The sequence below is a fragment of the Gopherus flavomarginatus genome, chromosome 4, assembly GCF_025201925.1.
Source record: "Gopherus flavomarginatus isolate rGopFla2 chromosome 4, rGopFla2.mat.asm, whole genome shotgun sequence".
Classification (NCBI taxonomy): domain Eukaryota; kingdom Metazoa; phylum Chordata; order Testudines; family Testudinidae; genus Gopherus; species Gopherus flavomarginatus.
The window spans coordinates 60,644,504-60,658,805 of NC_066620.1; the positions used below are offsets into that span (position 1 = coordinate 60,644,504).

A 14,302-nucleotide genomic window follows, 5' to 3' on the forward strand; every position below is an offset into this window, starting at 1 on the left:
TTCCCAAACTTTAACAACCCGCGAATCAAATTATTACCGTATTTTTCTTACATTATGAAAATGGCACCACTCTTCTAAAATGTCACTTTTGTAACTTGTATCATTTTTGATTAAGCCTGTTATAAGACAAGGCTTCTATCAGAGGCACCAGTAGAAAAAAGGGATGCAGGGGTAAAGCCCCCGCACACCCTGTGGCCTAGGGGAGGCACCACCAGAAAAGTGCAAGGGGGATGCCAGAAAAAAAGAGAGGTGGGACCCACAGGGGGGCACACCAACAAGGGGCCAGCATGTGACTCTCGTTGCCCCTCCCCATACTGGTGCCTCTGGCTCTTAGGTTTCATCAAGGAATATCAGATGTGGAACAGCAAGAAGGCATTTAAGAAGCCAGCTCAAAGAGTTCCTCCTACACAAGCATTCAGGCCTTGAGCAGTTCAGGCAAACAACGCATGTTACAACAAAGCTTAAACTTGTTCTTCATAATAATTTAAAAATCACACTAGCAGCCTATTTAATTTTAAAAACAGCAAAAAACATCCATCTTCTTTTCTATTTTATAAAAGGAGTCTTGAAGTTTAAATCTCCTCAGTGGGATAGATATGCTTCTAGAAGTCCCCAAGGCTCTAGGCTGCTGGCCCCGTGCTGCCCGGGGTTCCTATGGACAGCTCTGTCCACCATTAGGGAATTTTTCCCCCAAGAGCCCCCTGTAACATTTTGTGAACCACTGATGTAAGGTGAGGAGATTGTCACTGTGCCAGATATGCCTCTGCAAGCCAAATTCTGTTCTCAGGCACATCTGTGCAGCCCCATTCACTTCAGAGGGATTGCACAGATATAGAGCAACATTTCTATAGACTTGCTCCAGTTTTCCCCTCATCCTTATCTATCTCCCCTCATTCATTGCTGGCCCTGTCAGTAACTCCTTACAATCTCATCCCTGCTGCTCCTATCACCTGGAAACACCTCTACTCCCCATTTCATTACAAATCTCAGCAGAAAACCTCTCTTTTCTCCCTCTATCATGTCACTACAGTGAAGAATGTCAGAAAGAGTAGCTTACTCTAATACTGGAAAAGAAAGCAGCAAAAGGAAAATGATACACTCCCTAAAGCTAATCTCTCCCCCTCTCTCTATTGATAATGATAGATAAATAATGCTTCACTATAATGTCTACCTAGAACCTTCCCCAAGCCCTTCTCCTGGTCTCCTGCTATAGATTTAAAAAAACAGCACATATATGCTCACTTAGCCTATAGTTCTAAATAAAGAGGAACCAAGACAGGGATAAATTATTTACCTCTACAGGGCATTCTGGGATATGAAAGACATAGTACAAAGTTGTATTTTGAAATGCATGTCAGTAACATGCCATTCATGCACCTTCTACACCGTGCCTGTTTAAATCTCTGTACACCTGGCTTCACCACCAGACCTATAAATCCCCTTGCTGCCATAGAGACACAAATGTACTACAGCAGGATGTTCGGGTAGGATGAGAAGGTAACAGATATATTTCTAAAGGATCAGAGAAACTCAGCTCTGATCTCGCAGGCTCTCATCCTGGCCTATCCTGGTGATTAGGATCTTATGATAAGCTTGTACTTTGTTAAAGGGAAACTGCAGCAAAATATAGAAGATATTCCAAGCCAACAGCACTCAGTCTGTAAGAGCTGCTTTGTCACTGACAGTCAGAGAGCCACTAAATCACAGCAAAAGGCTGTATCATAATATTCCTTCTGTGAAACTCTACTCAGTCAACAACAGGGCCCTTCTGATCTTTCGCACTACCTTATCCTGTCAGAGTGATGTCCTCATGGACTCAGCTGTAATTAACAGAACAGGGATTGCTATTGAGGGTGCTGAGCAGACAGATCTTGCGGTTCTCCAGCTCCCAGGCTGTCACCACTTACGCTGCATAGTGTCAGCACACAGGGTCTTCCTAAGTCCTGGCCTGACCACTAATGGAAATGGCTACTAACTACACTACAGAGAAGGAACCTCCTTTCTTTCCCCACATCTCCTGGTTGCTCATTATATGCATACAGGGAGAGAAAGATTTCCTATTCCCCCCACTGAGAGAAGCAACATAATGAGTAACTAAACATCCCACAAATCTAATTGAAAGACTAATTAACAATCCAGCTTGGTGAGAGACAGCTAATGTAGGTTAGGGCTCAAAGAATGTCGCTCACCACTGGCACGTATGTGAAAGCAGAAGACTTCTAAAGCCTTTGAAAGGTAAATGTTGTAATTTAAACAAAACTGGATTAATTTAATCATCTTTCTAAAACCCTCATTTTAATAATTTTGAAAATTAGCTGCCTTTGTCAAACAATATACTGCTGAGTAGCGTATGCTAGCTCTTAATCAATTTTGCAGTTGGATGTCTGATTTGCTGTTGTATAATTAAAATCTATATTGTGTATGTATTTTAGATACACACACAGGAAAATGGTACTTAGTTATCTGAAATATTGTAATCCTTTTTCTTCAAGGGGAAGGTTTGCACTGAAGATCTTACAGCTTTTCCTGAATAAGGGTGAGAGCTGGAACATAAGTCTTTCAAACCTCATGATTAGCCTTGGGCAGCTAACGGTCTTCTCTTGGTACACATCCCGGAGGGTTACTATATGAAGTATTGTCACCAGATTCACAAATGCCCGAGGAACCTGCCAAGATTATAAACAAAGTCAAAGCAAGCAAACAGAGAACAGTAGTGCCATCTCTGCTCTTCCGAGCACAGCCAAGCAGGCCAGGGACTGGTCAGATTATTTTTTTGCTAATGTAACATGTACCTTAATCTGCTGATCCAAACAACCTTTACTATCTCCATTAGAGGTTCACAGTGTGCTGGTGGAGTGCATAATCTCAACAGGAAATCCTAAATTGGGTTTGTTCTACCTTAAATACAAAGCTGCAGCCACTGAGACTCATGTTCTAACAAGGCCAGATCCCAAAACTGCTGCTTTCTTGAGGCAAGAGTCTGCTACTCTCACTCATGCTGAGGAGCCCTGTATTCCATGAGTAGTCCCATTAGCTTCAACTAGAAAAAGGATATCAGAATATGTCCCTTAATAAAAATAATAGGGGCTGTGCTGTATAGTGACTGGGCAGATGTGCTACTGCTAGGCATAGTTACATAACTGTAATGAAATACCATATATTTGTCAATATATTTACACTACTTGACTCCAAACACACGAGGTGGAATTCCAGTCCATCCAATCACCATTCTTTCTGTAAAATACTTCCTTAAATTCTTCCAACAGATTAGAGCAGCGGTTCTCAAACTGCGGGTCGTGACCCCATTTTAATGGGATCGCCAGGACTGGTGTTAGACTTGCTGGGGCCCAGGGCTGAAGACTGAGCCCCACTGCTTGGGGTCGAAGCCCCAGGGCTTCAGCCTTTAGTGGCAGGGATCAGGCTTCAGCTTCAGCTCCAGCCCTGGGCAGCAGGGCTCAGGTTACAGCCCCTTCTCCCTGGGGCTGAAGCCCTTGGGGCTGGGCTTTGGTCTCCTAGACTGGGGCAGTGGGGCTTGGCCAGGCTTACGCTTCAGTCCCCGCCCTCTCTTCCTGGAGTCGAGTAGTAATTTTTGTTATCAGAAGAGGATCACGGCGCAATGAAGTTTGAGAACCCCTGGATTAGAGCTTACTATATGAAATATCTACACATGCACCAATGCTGCCCATACCAGAATGAGAAACTAAGTATGATTGCAAATTAATAACTCTAGGACCAATCACTGAAACTCAAGAAATTTGTCTTTCCCATCTGACCCCTCTCCGTAAGTTAGTAGTAAAGATTGCTTTTTACCTCTCTATGAAGTACGTCCAAAGCTATTCTTATATTGTTGGTGAAGTTATCAGGAGAAAAATGCACCTGTGGAAATAAAGGATTGAATGTAGTTTTGGGCATCTGTAGTTTCCTCAGGCAGATACAGAAGCTACTAGCTGACTCTTAGACTACAGTGACTGGACTCTTGGTTCAGGGTACATTGGCACAACAAGTAGCTCTGGAGCATCTCTGGTTCCCCAGCTCCCTCCTTAAGCATCATCATAGGAAGGAAGGATTTGGCAACCATCAGAGGTCATTCACAGAGCCAATTCCACTGGGCTTACTGGTGAGATGTCATAACTTCCTCCACATTCACTATCAGCTAGGATCAGAAGCACAGCTGTCCCGTCTCTGAGACTTTCATCAATGGAGATCAGTCTGAAGAAACTTTCTTCTCATATAGTGTAAAATATCAAAGCATTTTTTAAGTCAGGTGTGTGGGCTATTAGCAACTTGCCTCTCATTTAGTCCTTGAGTTCCATGAAATCTCAGTTGCAAGTACATCCCATGCAGAAAAGTGTACCAGACAAACACAGAAATTAGTGCGAAAAAAAATCTATTAGGTCATCTTGTCCATTTCTCTCTGCCAGGGCAAGATTTTCCCCTACAATATACTTGAATAGCTGTTAATTGTATCAAGTAATTCGGCGTTTACTCCATCTCTTATGAAATTACGCAATAGTCTAATAAGATCATAATGTTAAACGTGTTGTTGTCGTCCCCCCCATCTGATATTCATCCTTAATTCTGCTTGGCTCAGTTTCATCCCATTGTTCTTAATGACACCCCCTTAGTCCATTCTATAAACCCAGGTAACACACTCATTTCCCTTACGTATTGCCTGCTTCTCTGCTCACCAAGCCACATTCTGGTTTGTAACATAAAGGAGACATCATGCTGATCTCTGAATTTAAGAGGAGCCTTCCACCCTCCTGCACAGACCTCTGCCATCTTGTTTTTCAGTTCAGATGCAGAATGTTAGTAAGTCATTGTGTTTGCTGACTTTCTTTCATGGAGACTTTACAGTCTTTCTTTGTTATTTTCCTTTATCTGAAATCAGTCATCTAGAATGGAAAGCACATATTGTGCTCTTAGTGTATAGGGAAAACAACAAGGTCCCACCAACTGTGTGAGAAGTGCATAGAGGAGGTTGGACATTAATCAGGAGTTTGCTATGAACTGTGGATAGAACCTCTCTCATGTCTATGTATCTGGTGGTAGACATATCATGTTGGATGCTACCAGCATCCGAGAGGGAAAAAGATACAGCACATTGGCAAGATGAAATGGGGAAAATCCGTGACAGTTTATTATCTTATCTACATATGGAAAGAACTAACTTAATCAACAGAAAGTTATCTTAGTTTGTAGCAAAATAAAGTAGCTACAATCAAATAATCAATGGTATTACATTACTTTATCTCAATCTCAGGTGTAATGACCATCAAGTCTCAAGAGAAATGGTGAGAACTGTCCACGTGTGGCCTAGCCAGTTTTGGTCCATTAAGTCTACCTAGCTGAGCTCCACTATTCCACTCTCCAAACTGTACCAAGTAATAATGATATTGCAAGTTCACATAAAAGACAGATCTAAAATCCCTAGTGACTTACTGGATCATCGCAGAATCTGCACAGGTCATTTCCTCCTATAAAGAGTGTTATGAGCTTCCAGTCTTCCTGGAAATTTATTCTCTGTAGTCAGGAAAAAAATAAGATAAGAAAAAATTTTGAAAAAATTGCTGTGCAACAAGTTAAGAGAGAATTAAGTTTAAATTTGGGGCATGCACTATGTCCTTCTGTGTGTCTGTACAGCATCTAGCACAATGGAGTTCTGGTCATGGCTGAGGGACTTTGAGTGCTATGGTGACAGATGTGATGTGATGGAATCATGGAATATTCAAAGATTACTGTTAATTTTTATTTTATATATCTTTATGAGCTTGTTAGTGAGCGTATTCCTGGCTAAATGGATAAGTACATTTCCTGCAGGAACTAAAAGCAATGGAGGGTAATTAATGAAAATCTCCATTAGAAACAATACAGATAAAAAGTCAGTTAAGTTTGCCCCGGGGAAGAGACACCACTGGTTTGACCAGGTTCAGAACACACAAAGGGCTTGAATCTGTACAGAATGACAGCCCTGACCTAGGGAGAGTCAGACACTATCAAGAACTGACAGGCATAAGACTGTGACCACAGACACAGGCCCTGCAGAAGACCTGAAGTATTTTTGGATCTTCCAGGTCTCCATATGGAAGATGGGTAACCACTTAGTAAGTTAGGCATGGGTACAAGCTGTTTAATGTTTTAAGATACGCTTTCTCTGAAATGTTTTTGTTCTGAATAAAACAAAGTTTGTGATAACTGGCTGGTCACTGGCTAACCCTGTCATTCTCTCAGGGGACACAACTGCAGTTCAGACTGCTGAGGTGATCACAGTTAATTGAAAAGGTCTGCAATGTAAGGCCCTGGTCTGGAGGGAGGGAACAACAGGACAATACTTCAAGAAAGGTGATGACTGGAGGTAACTGCTGTGGGAACTCAGACTAAAGTCTTCATGGCAAAGAAGTTGGGCTTGTTTTTTTTAAAACCACTATTGCATGCTAGTTATCTTGCTGTAAAATCCCAGTGAAGACAAGGTGCTGCAGCTGTATTGTGAATTAAGCTCTACAAAGTCAACCACCAGCTTGGGTATTGTGTAGACCAAGTTGCCCAGCTTCTTAATGGTAAAAAACCTGTCTCCACCAGGATTTTACAGCAAGGTAACTAGCACGCATTAGTCATCTCACTGTAAAAAAAAAAACCCTTTAAGTAATGAAGACAAAAAGCCCTACTTGATGGTATGCTGAAACAGACACTGCATGGAAGGATGTTGCATTCTATCCACTTTATCATTGCCCTATCCATAGATTTCTGCCTGACATCTACTGTTCATCTGCTGTGCTGTTAGAGACTAATGACCCAAGACAGTTGCATCCTACTTAAAGATATTCATGCCAGCCAAGACTCACAGTATCATTCTTCATCAGGTCCACCAGTCTCCTCGCCTGCGAAGGGACATTCCTAAATATTAAAAAAGAAGACGACCGATGAACACTTCATGATGAACAGTACATTGAGAAAAGCAGATGAATGAGCAGAGGCCATGACAACCCATTCAAACAACGTGGTATTGAACTGAAGACTCCAGTTGCAGCTTTTATTGGACTAAATATAGTTACAGAAATAAGCCACATCTGGAGTTGGAGAAACAGTGAAGAAACATTTAGCATCCATCAGGCATCTGGCACTGTGGGTGCTGTGTGAAGGCTACATAGTGCAGCATCCCCAATTGAAGAGGGAAATACATTTGGGGTGGGACTGGCCTATTGTAATTCAGTGTATTTAAAGGTTTTAGCTTTAAGAGGATGGTTCCTGGTCAGGCAAAAGGTTACCCAAGCCAAAGGACCTCAAATAGCAGAGTGTGTTAGTTTAAGACTAGAGTTCAGTCATATTCTACCCTCCCTGGACTATTGGTGGCCTGAAGCACCACTGTGAGATTGCCTTGTATCATCTCTGCCGATGACCAGTGCTGTTAGAAAATTGACAATGAGCTCTGTGTGTGTGTGAGAGAGAAAGTACCAGCCCTTTCCAATGGGATGAAGGGTCACTGCGTGCAGTGCAGGTTTAAGAGAATTTTAAAAATGGCCTCCGAGTGAATTGCATTCAGAAACAGTCTTTCATTTCTTGTAATTACACCTTTTTTTAAAAAAAATCCTCTTTATACTTTGATTTTATTTTGTTTCATCCTACAGACAACTGGAAGGATACAGCCGACCAGGATAATCTCTTTGAGTGATAGCAGCCATAGAGATTCCTCAGTTACTGGGAGTTATCTATCTCTGTGAGATTACTGTTATAAGTTATATAGCACCACCTGCGTGGTACACACTGATACATATATAAATTCTGAAATCCAGAAAAAAGGAACTACTAGCCCTTTGGATTTATTAATACAAACAAAGAACTTTTACAATAAGAAGACAAAGGGTTCACATGAATTTAATTGAAGACTGAACGTAGTCTAACTGGGTTCTATTCCAAACTCTGCCATGGTCTGACCTCCGACTGCTCAATACCTTCTCCGTCCCTTAGCATCCCTGGGTGATATCTTGGTCCCAGTGAATTCATGGCAAAGCTCCCACTGATTTCAATGGGACCAGGATTTCTTCCGCCCCTCCTCCAAAACATTCCTCCGTCAAGTGGGAATAACAATTTATTTCACCATAGGGCTGTGAGGCTTCATTACTCAATGTTTGTAAAGCACTTTGAGCTCCTTGGATGAGAGAGTAGGGCAAAATATTATATTGTTACTGCTAAGATTTCCTTTACTATGACTAGGAAAGCCACACTGGCCCTTAACAAATTTCTTAGCTGTCAGGCTAGAGATTAAGTACAGAGGACGCGTTTGGGTTCTGCACATCTTTATTGGCCAAGTTTTCAAAATCAAACATTATGGGTGTCTAAATTCCATTTTATGTCTAAACCACTGAGATTTGGAGTGTTCACAGACTTGTAAGAATGTTCTAGGTTTGGCACATCTCTAACTGGAACTTAAAAAAAAATCTACTCCTCATTAAAAAAAAAAAGAAGTATTTATCTGTTCTCACTTACTCTGAGCGAGCTCCTGCCACAGCCTGATTCAGGAAGGCATTAGATGAGTCCTGGTTCCCTTTGCCAATGGAGTACCCTTGAAGGGAAGGATTAAACTCACGAAGAATATCTGGAAAAGAAGAGACCCATGAAATGTAACTTAATTCAGTGGGTAATGAGCTGGAGTCTAAAACCAGAACTTACCCCAGAAGGACTTTAGCAGATCTCAGTTAATAACTTGAAGGTAACCGTTAATATACTGTGGGTGAAAAAAATCTCACCACTTAGTTACTGTTTCACCTCCACATTACCCAGTTTAATGAATTCAGACGTCAATTTCAACTGGTTGCACAACATAGGCAGTATACCTGGCAATGTCATTTTGATCAGTTTGCTGAGTAATACAAGACTACACAATATTAATCAAGTTACAAACTCTTACATACTCACAGTAAATTTAGAGATGGGTTTGTATCAAACCCTCTGTCTAAACTTCCTTGATCTTCAGAGTTGTTAAAAACTAAAGTGCTAATCTGAATCTGAATTTTGTAAATGGATCTTATCTTTTATAGTCAGCTGAAAACCTTCCAAATCCAATCACCCTTGAACATTCAGGCATATGAAATCCAAATCTTGCAGCCTGGCTCCATTTAAGATTTTTTTTTAATTGCCAAAGGAGAAAAAGTTATGTAAGTAGTCTCTGTAGTCTAAGGACTGAAACAATTGATTCAGCCATTCCAAAAGTGCCTCAGACAGAATAATATGCCAAAAATAATATTAAATTCCCAGGGAATTACAAAACATACTGTTATGTCATGCACAGCAAATTACTGGGGTGGCTGTTAAGCAAAGTTTATTCACCACTGGTTAGTGAATGTAAAGTGATTGAGTGTGCTGTGCTGCAAAATTGTAAACCTTTCTTCATGTCTGTTCTTTAAATGATTAAACAGTTCAAAAATATGCCAAGGTTAGGAAAACAGGCACTTACTTGCTAGTGTCGTGACTGTGGTTATGTTTTCATCTCCTCCAATACTGTTATATGGAAATAAACAAGCGAAAATATTTCAAAAATTTTAGTCAACGATATTTACTTTCTAAGGTATTGGAATAAGTAATAGAGCTTCCCCTAATGGTGTTTCTCGGCATATATATACAGATGAAGCAAATTATTGTCTATAAAATTTGTTAAAGACTGACTCTCTATGCATACCTCACATTGCACAAGAAAATCAAAGATGTCATTTAAACAGAATGTCAAAATCTTTTCAGTGAAAGAAATTAGAGAATTTTAAACATTGAATGTAGTTGCCACCATTTTTGCTATAGCGTTCCCCTTTAAAATCTACACAATTATCCTTTGTGAGTTATCATCATGACTATAGTAGTCATACTATGTCCGTATACTGGTAATGTTAGTAAATAGATAACATTGTAAAGACAGGAGAACCTCAGAATTATGAATACCATAGTTATGAACTGACCAGTCAACCACACACCTCATTTGGAACCAGAAGTATGCAATTGGGTAGCAGCAGAGACCGCTCCCGCCCTCCCAAGAAAAAAGGCAAATACAGTGCCGTGCTGTGTTAAATGTAAACTAAAAAAAAATAATAATATATTTCTTCTGCATAGTAAAGTTTCAAAGCTGATGTTCAGTTGTAAACTTTTGAAAGAACAACCATAACATTTTATTCAGCGTTACAAACAACCTCCATTCACAAGGTGTTCGTAACTCTGAGGTTCTATTGCATTAAAGGGTGATCACTATATATATTTTTCCATTTCATTCAGTTTGAAGAAAGAAACCAGACTGGTCAGTTTCTCTTTATATACATTTATACTTTCTCCTGCACTAATAATTCTTTTGTATATTTTACTTCTAATAATGTGGAATGTTACATTATTAAAAAGTGTTTATTATTAGATTTTTATAAAAATTTCTTTTGAAATTCCCCCTTAAAAAATATAGCCTAAAAAGTTGGGCCTACATTACTTTTACAGTGTGCCTTTAATCTGGAATGAGGGTATTTTAATACACTACACAGTTGATATTTCTAATTACAAATGCACAAGTGAGAAATGATGGGGAAAACATGCTGCAATTATAGTTAAATCACAAAAATGTTCATAGTTACAAAAAATATAGAGAATATTTATTCTCAGTATGGCACATTTGAACTGTGTAGTAAATATCAGTGCCAGATATAAAAGCCTAGGCCTGTACTGATTGTAACTAGTGGCTGCACTGTATAATGTAGCTAAAGTGGGGAAAGGGTCAGGAGAAATATTGACCTTGTGCGGAGTGAGAGAAGCAATGAGGACCCAATTCTGCAGTCCATTTGCCGGCAGAACTCCATTGACTTCGGATGGGAGGTGTGCATTTGCAAGGCTGGAGTTTTGGAATGAGGGCTGAAGTTTGTTCAAATGAATAAAAACCTTATTTCCTACCAAGAACACAGATGTGAACAGGTGTCACTCCCAGCCTGCTCTAAAACAAAGTCCACACAGAGAGTGAAGCCAAACTCACTCCCCTCTTTGGATTTGGCTTTATCAACAAAGAAATGAATAAGAACAACGTTCAGCTCAAGGCTCCTCCCCAGGTTGGGATACTCCTTGGGAGTGCTCAGGAGAGCATTTCCTTTATATTCAGAGGCAGGTGACTATGACCTGACCTGAGTCAGCAAAACCCACTTAACTATTTCCTAGTAAGATCAACACCTGCTAACCAGCTAAGATATTTCAGGAATACATTGTCAGCCTGTCACAACAGGCTCTCTCCTGTGTTTTTAGTGGTAGCCTAAGGAGATTCTTATGTCAGACGAGAAATGTATCTCAGCAGCCATAGGGCCCAGAGTTCAGAGACCATGACAGTTTCCCCAAGGACAAAATCAAGCATTTAGATGGGACAGAATTTTAGGGCACTCACCTCCAGGAGAGACCTCGGTACTGTGTCAGAACATCGAGAACATCGTTTGGTTTGGACCCTGCCCCGTTACCTGCCTGATACCAAGGAAAAGGGAGAGTGTGAATAGACCTTCCAGATAAAGCCATCCACTCTGTCTGATCATAATAAAAGCAATTAGAAGAAGGGTTAATGAGCCAAGCTACACTCCAGATACCCTCAATCCTTTTAAGAACAAATAATGTATTTCAGTTCCACACCACTGAAGCCTGTCTATTCTTGATGAGATGACACAGAGGTGTAACCCACATTAGATATGATTGACTTTTAAGGGAAGTTAATTTAGAGCTTGTCAAAAATGGGAACATTTTCAGGGACAATTTGTCCCTTTTTGTTGAAAATTTTTTAAACTTTCCAAAACAGCTCTAAGTCCATTTAAGATAATAGGAATAAATACACTGGCAGCATGCAGCCCGGGACTCCTGCTGGTGGGGTGGGGCAGGTGGTGGCACATGGCCCAGGACCCCTGCTGGTGCTGGGAGGGGGCCAGGTGGTGGTGCGTGACCTGGGACCCCTGCCGGTGCTGGAGTGAGAGAGTTGGTGGGGCTGGCAGGCTCCCTACCCAGCTCCATGTATCCCTGCAGATCCTAGTGGGATGGAAGGCTAAGGAGGCTCCACGCACTGCCCCCGCCATGAGCTCCAACTCCACAGCTGCCATTGTCTGGGAACCACAGCCAATGGGAGATGTGGGGGCGGTGCCTGTGGACGGCAGTGCACAGAGCCCGTGGCTCCCCAGCTAGGAGCTGCAGTGACATGCCAGCCACTTTTGGGACATCCCCCCGGCACCCCAATTCCCTGCCCCAGCCCTGAGCCCCCTCCCGTGACTTCCACGACCTCCGTGACAGACACACAGCCTTAGTTATAAGTGTCAAAAGACTATTTTACATAACATGCCAGACAAGAAGGAACTTTGGGGGCAAACAAAGTTGAGTGGGTTTCCTAGGAAATACTCAAGGGAAGCAAATGCAAATTTCCACCTCCAGACCCAACCTTTGGATGCTACACTCTGAGGAGAGATGCACTGTCTGCTGATTATCTATTCGCTGTCTCTGACTATCAAAGACACCAGCTGTATAACGAAAAGGCTAACCTAGGCATAGAATCATAGGACAGGAAGGGACCTCGAGAGGTCTTCTAGTCCAGTCCACTGCACTCAAGGCAGGACTAAGTGTTACCTAGACCATCCCTGACAGGTGTTTGCCTAACCTTCTCTTAAAAACCTCCAATAATGGAGATTCCACAACCTCTCTAGGTAATTTGTTCCAGTGCTTAACTACCTTGACAGTTAGGAAGTTTTTCCTAATGTCCAACCTAAACCACTCTTGCTGCAATTTAAGCCCATTGCTTCTTGTCCTAACCTCAGAGGTTAACAAGAACATTTTTTTCTCCTTCTTCCTTGTAACAACCTTTTATATACTTCAAAACTTATGTCCCCCAACCCCCAGTTATCTCTTCTCCAGACTAAACAAACCCATTTTTTTTCAATCTTTCCTCATGTTTTTTAGACCCTTTAGTTGTTTTTGTTGTTCTCCTCTGGACTTCTCCAATTTGTCCCATCTTTCCTGAAATGTGGCACCCAGAACTGGACACAATACTCCAGTTAAGACCTTATCAGCATGGAATAGAGCAGAAGAATTACTTCTTGTGTGCTTGTTCTGAGTAACAGCTGTTATGAACTTGTAACCACAGAAACACTGCTTGATGGGATTTGAAAGACTGATCACCTGTTAGAGTCCTTGTTTAGTTGGGAGTGATCACTAGTAAGTCTATTAGCATGTGTGCAGGTCCTTGTATTATTTGAAATACGTTTTCTCTATATTGATTAATAACAAATGTGCTTGCTTAGAAAGGGCTTTCTGGTACCTTATGACAATGGAAAATCACACTGTTTGTAGCCTCTGAGAAGAAAGCAAAGCAGGCCTGCTTAGGCAGTCCGGCTTGTTGGGGAACTCACAGTGCAGGCAGTGAACCATGCAGCCTGGAACAATCCCAGTCAAGAGGGAGAGAATCATGGATCTCCTTCCAAGAGAGGTGACAGCTGACAAACTGGGAGCCTAGAGTGAGTGCCCTTGCTAGACCACGGACGGGGAAATACAGTTGCCCTGAACTGTGACAGTCACAATCTTCCTGAACAAGAAGCCTGCTTATTGTTCCACAGAGGTGCAATATACACAACATCTGATCTATGTTACTTTGGCTCTTCAATTATTGGGTCAAATACAAAGATGGTGCAAACGGCAGTAGCTTCAAAGACTCCAGTGGAACTTTGCCAATTTATACCACCTGGAGAACTGGCACATTTTGTTTATGCTGCTTACTATTTGTTAGGAAGGTAAGTATCTAGAGATTTTAGCTATGAGCTGTAAAAATGTATGCAATTATAGAAAATTAACCCTAACTGTTTTTATCTGATGTGCAGCATAATCCACCAGTCCTCTCTGTGCAGCATTCCTATTGACTTAAATGGGAGTTCTTCACATAGAAAGATTAGATCTGTAAGGTGATTAATAGTCATAGTTTGATCATGGTACAGGACAGCATGGAGAACATGATTAGCCAAACAGAGCATAACAGTGTTTGTACTACTCTCTTTCATTAGAATTCATGTCTGGCCTCGTTTCAGTCAGTTCAGCTATGGTTATCCACTGATCTGCACTTACTGTGAGTGAGTCTCCCAATGCACCAATCACCTTGATGTCTGCTGGCCTCAAATTGTGAACTAAGGGGAAAAAAAAGATTTGGAGAAGGGAGGTGTCAAGTTACACTGTATTGAAAGAACTTTTCTTTGGGATAAGTATAAAGCATTTTAGAGACTCTAGTTCAATATTCATGTTAAGCCCGGTAATCATGCCAGGTAATCATGACTCTAGGTGCTTG

The 14,302-nt window shown here is 41.3% G+C and overlaps 1 protein-coding gene across 1 annotated transcript in view; it reads right to left on the reverse strand.

The window, feature by feature from the left end:
• Positions 1–14,302, reverse strand: part of PLB1 (phospholipase B1) — a 118,938-nt gene that overhangs the window by 58,669 nt on the left and 45,967 nt on the right. Inside the window, exons 17-24 of the mRNA XM_050948431.1 lie at positions 14,086–14,144; positions 11,390–11,463; positions 9,452–9,495; positions 8,485–8,593; positions 6,843–6,894; positions 5,443–5,523; positions 3,811–3,876; positions 2,566–2,666 (exon numbers count right to left, since the gene is read on the reverse strand). Of these exons, the coding sequence (XP_050804388.1) occupies positions 2,566–2,666; positions 3,811–3,876; positions 5,443–5,523; positions 6,843–6,894; positions 8,485–8,593; positions 9,452–9,495; positions 11,390–11,463; positions 14,086–14,144 (586 nt within the window). The remainder of the gene's footprint in view (positions 1–2,565; positions 2,667–3,810; positions 3,877–5,442; positions 5,524–6,842; positions 6,895–8,484; positions 8,594–9,451; positions 9,496–11,389; positions 11,464–14,085; positions 14,145–14,302) is intronic.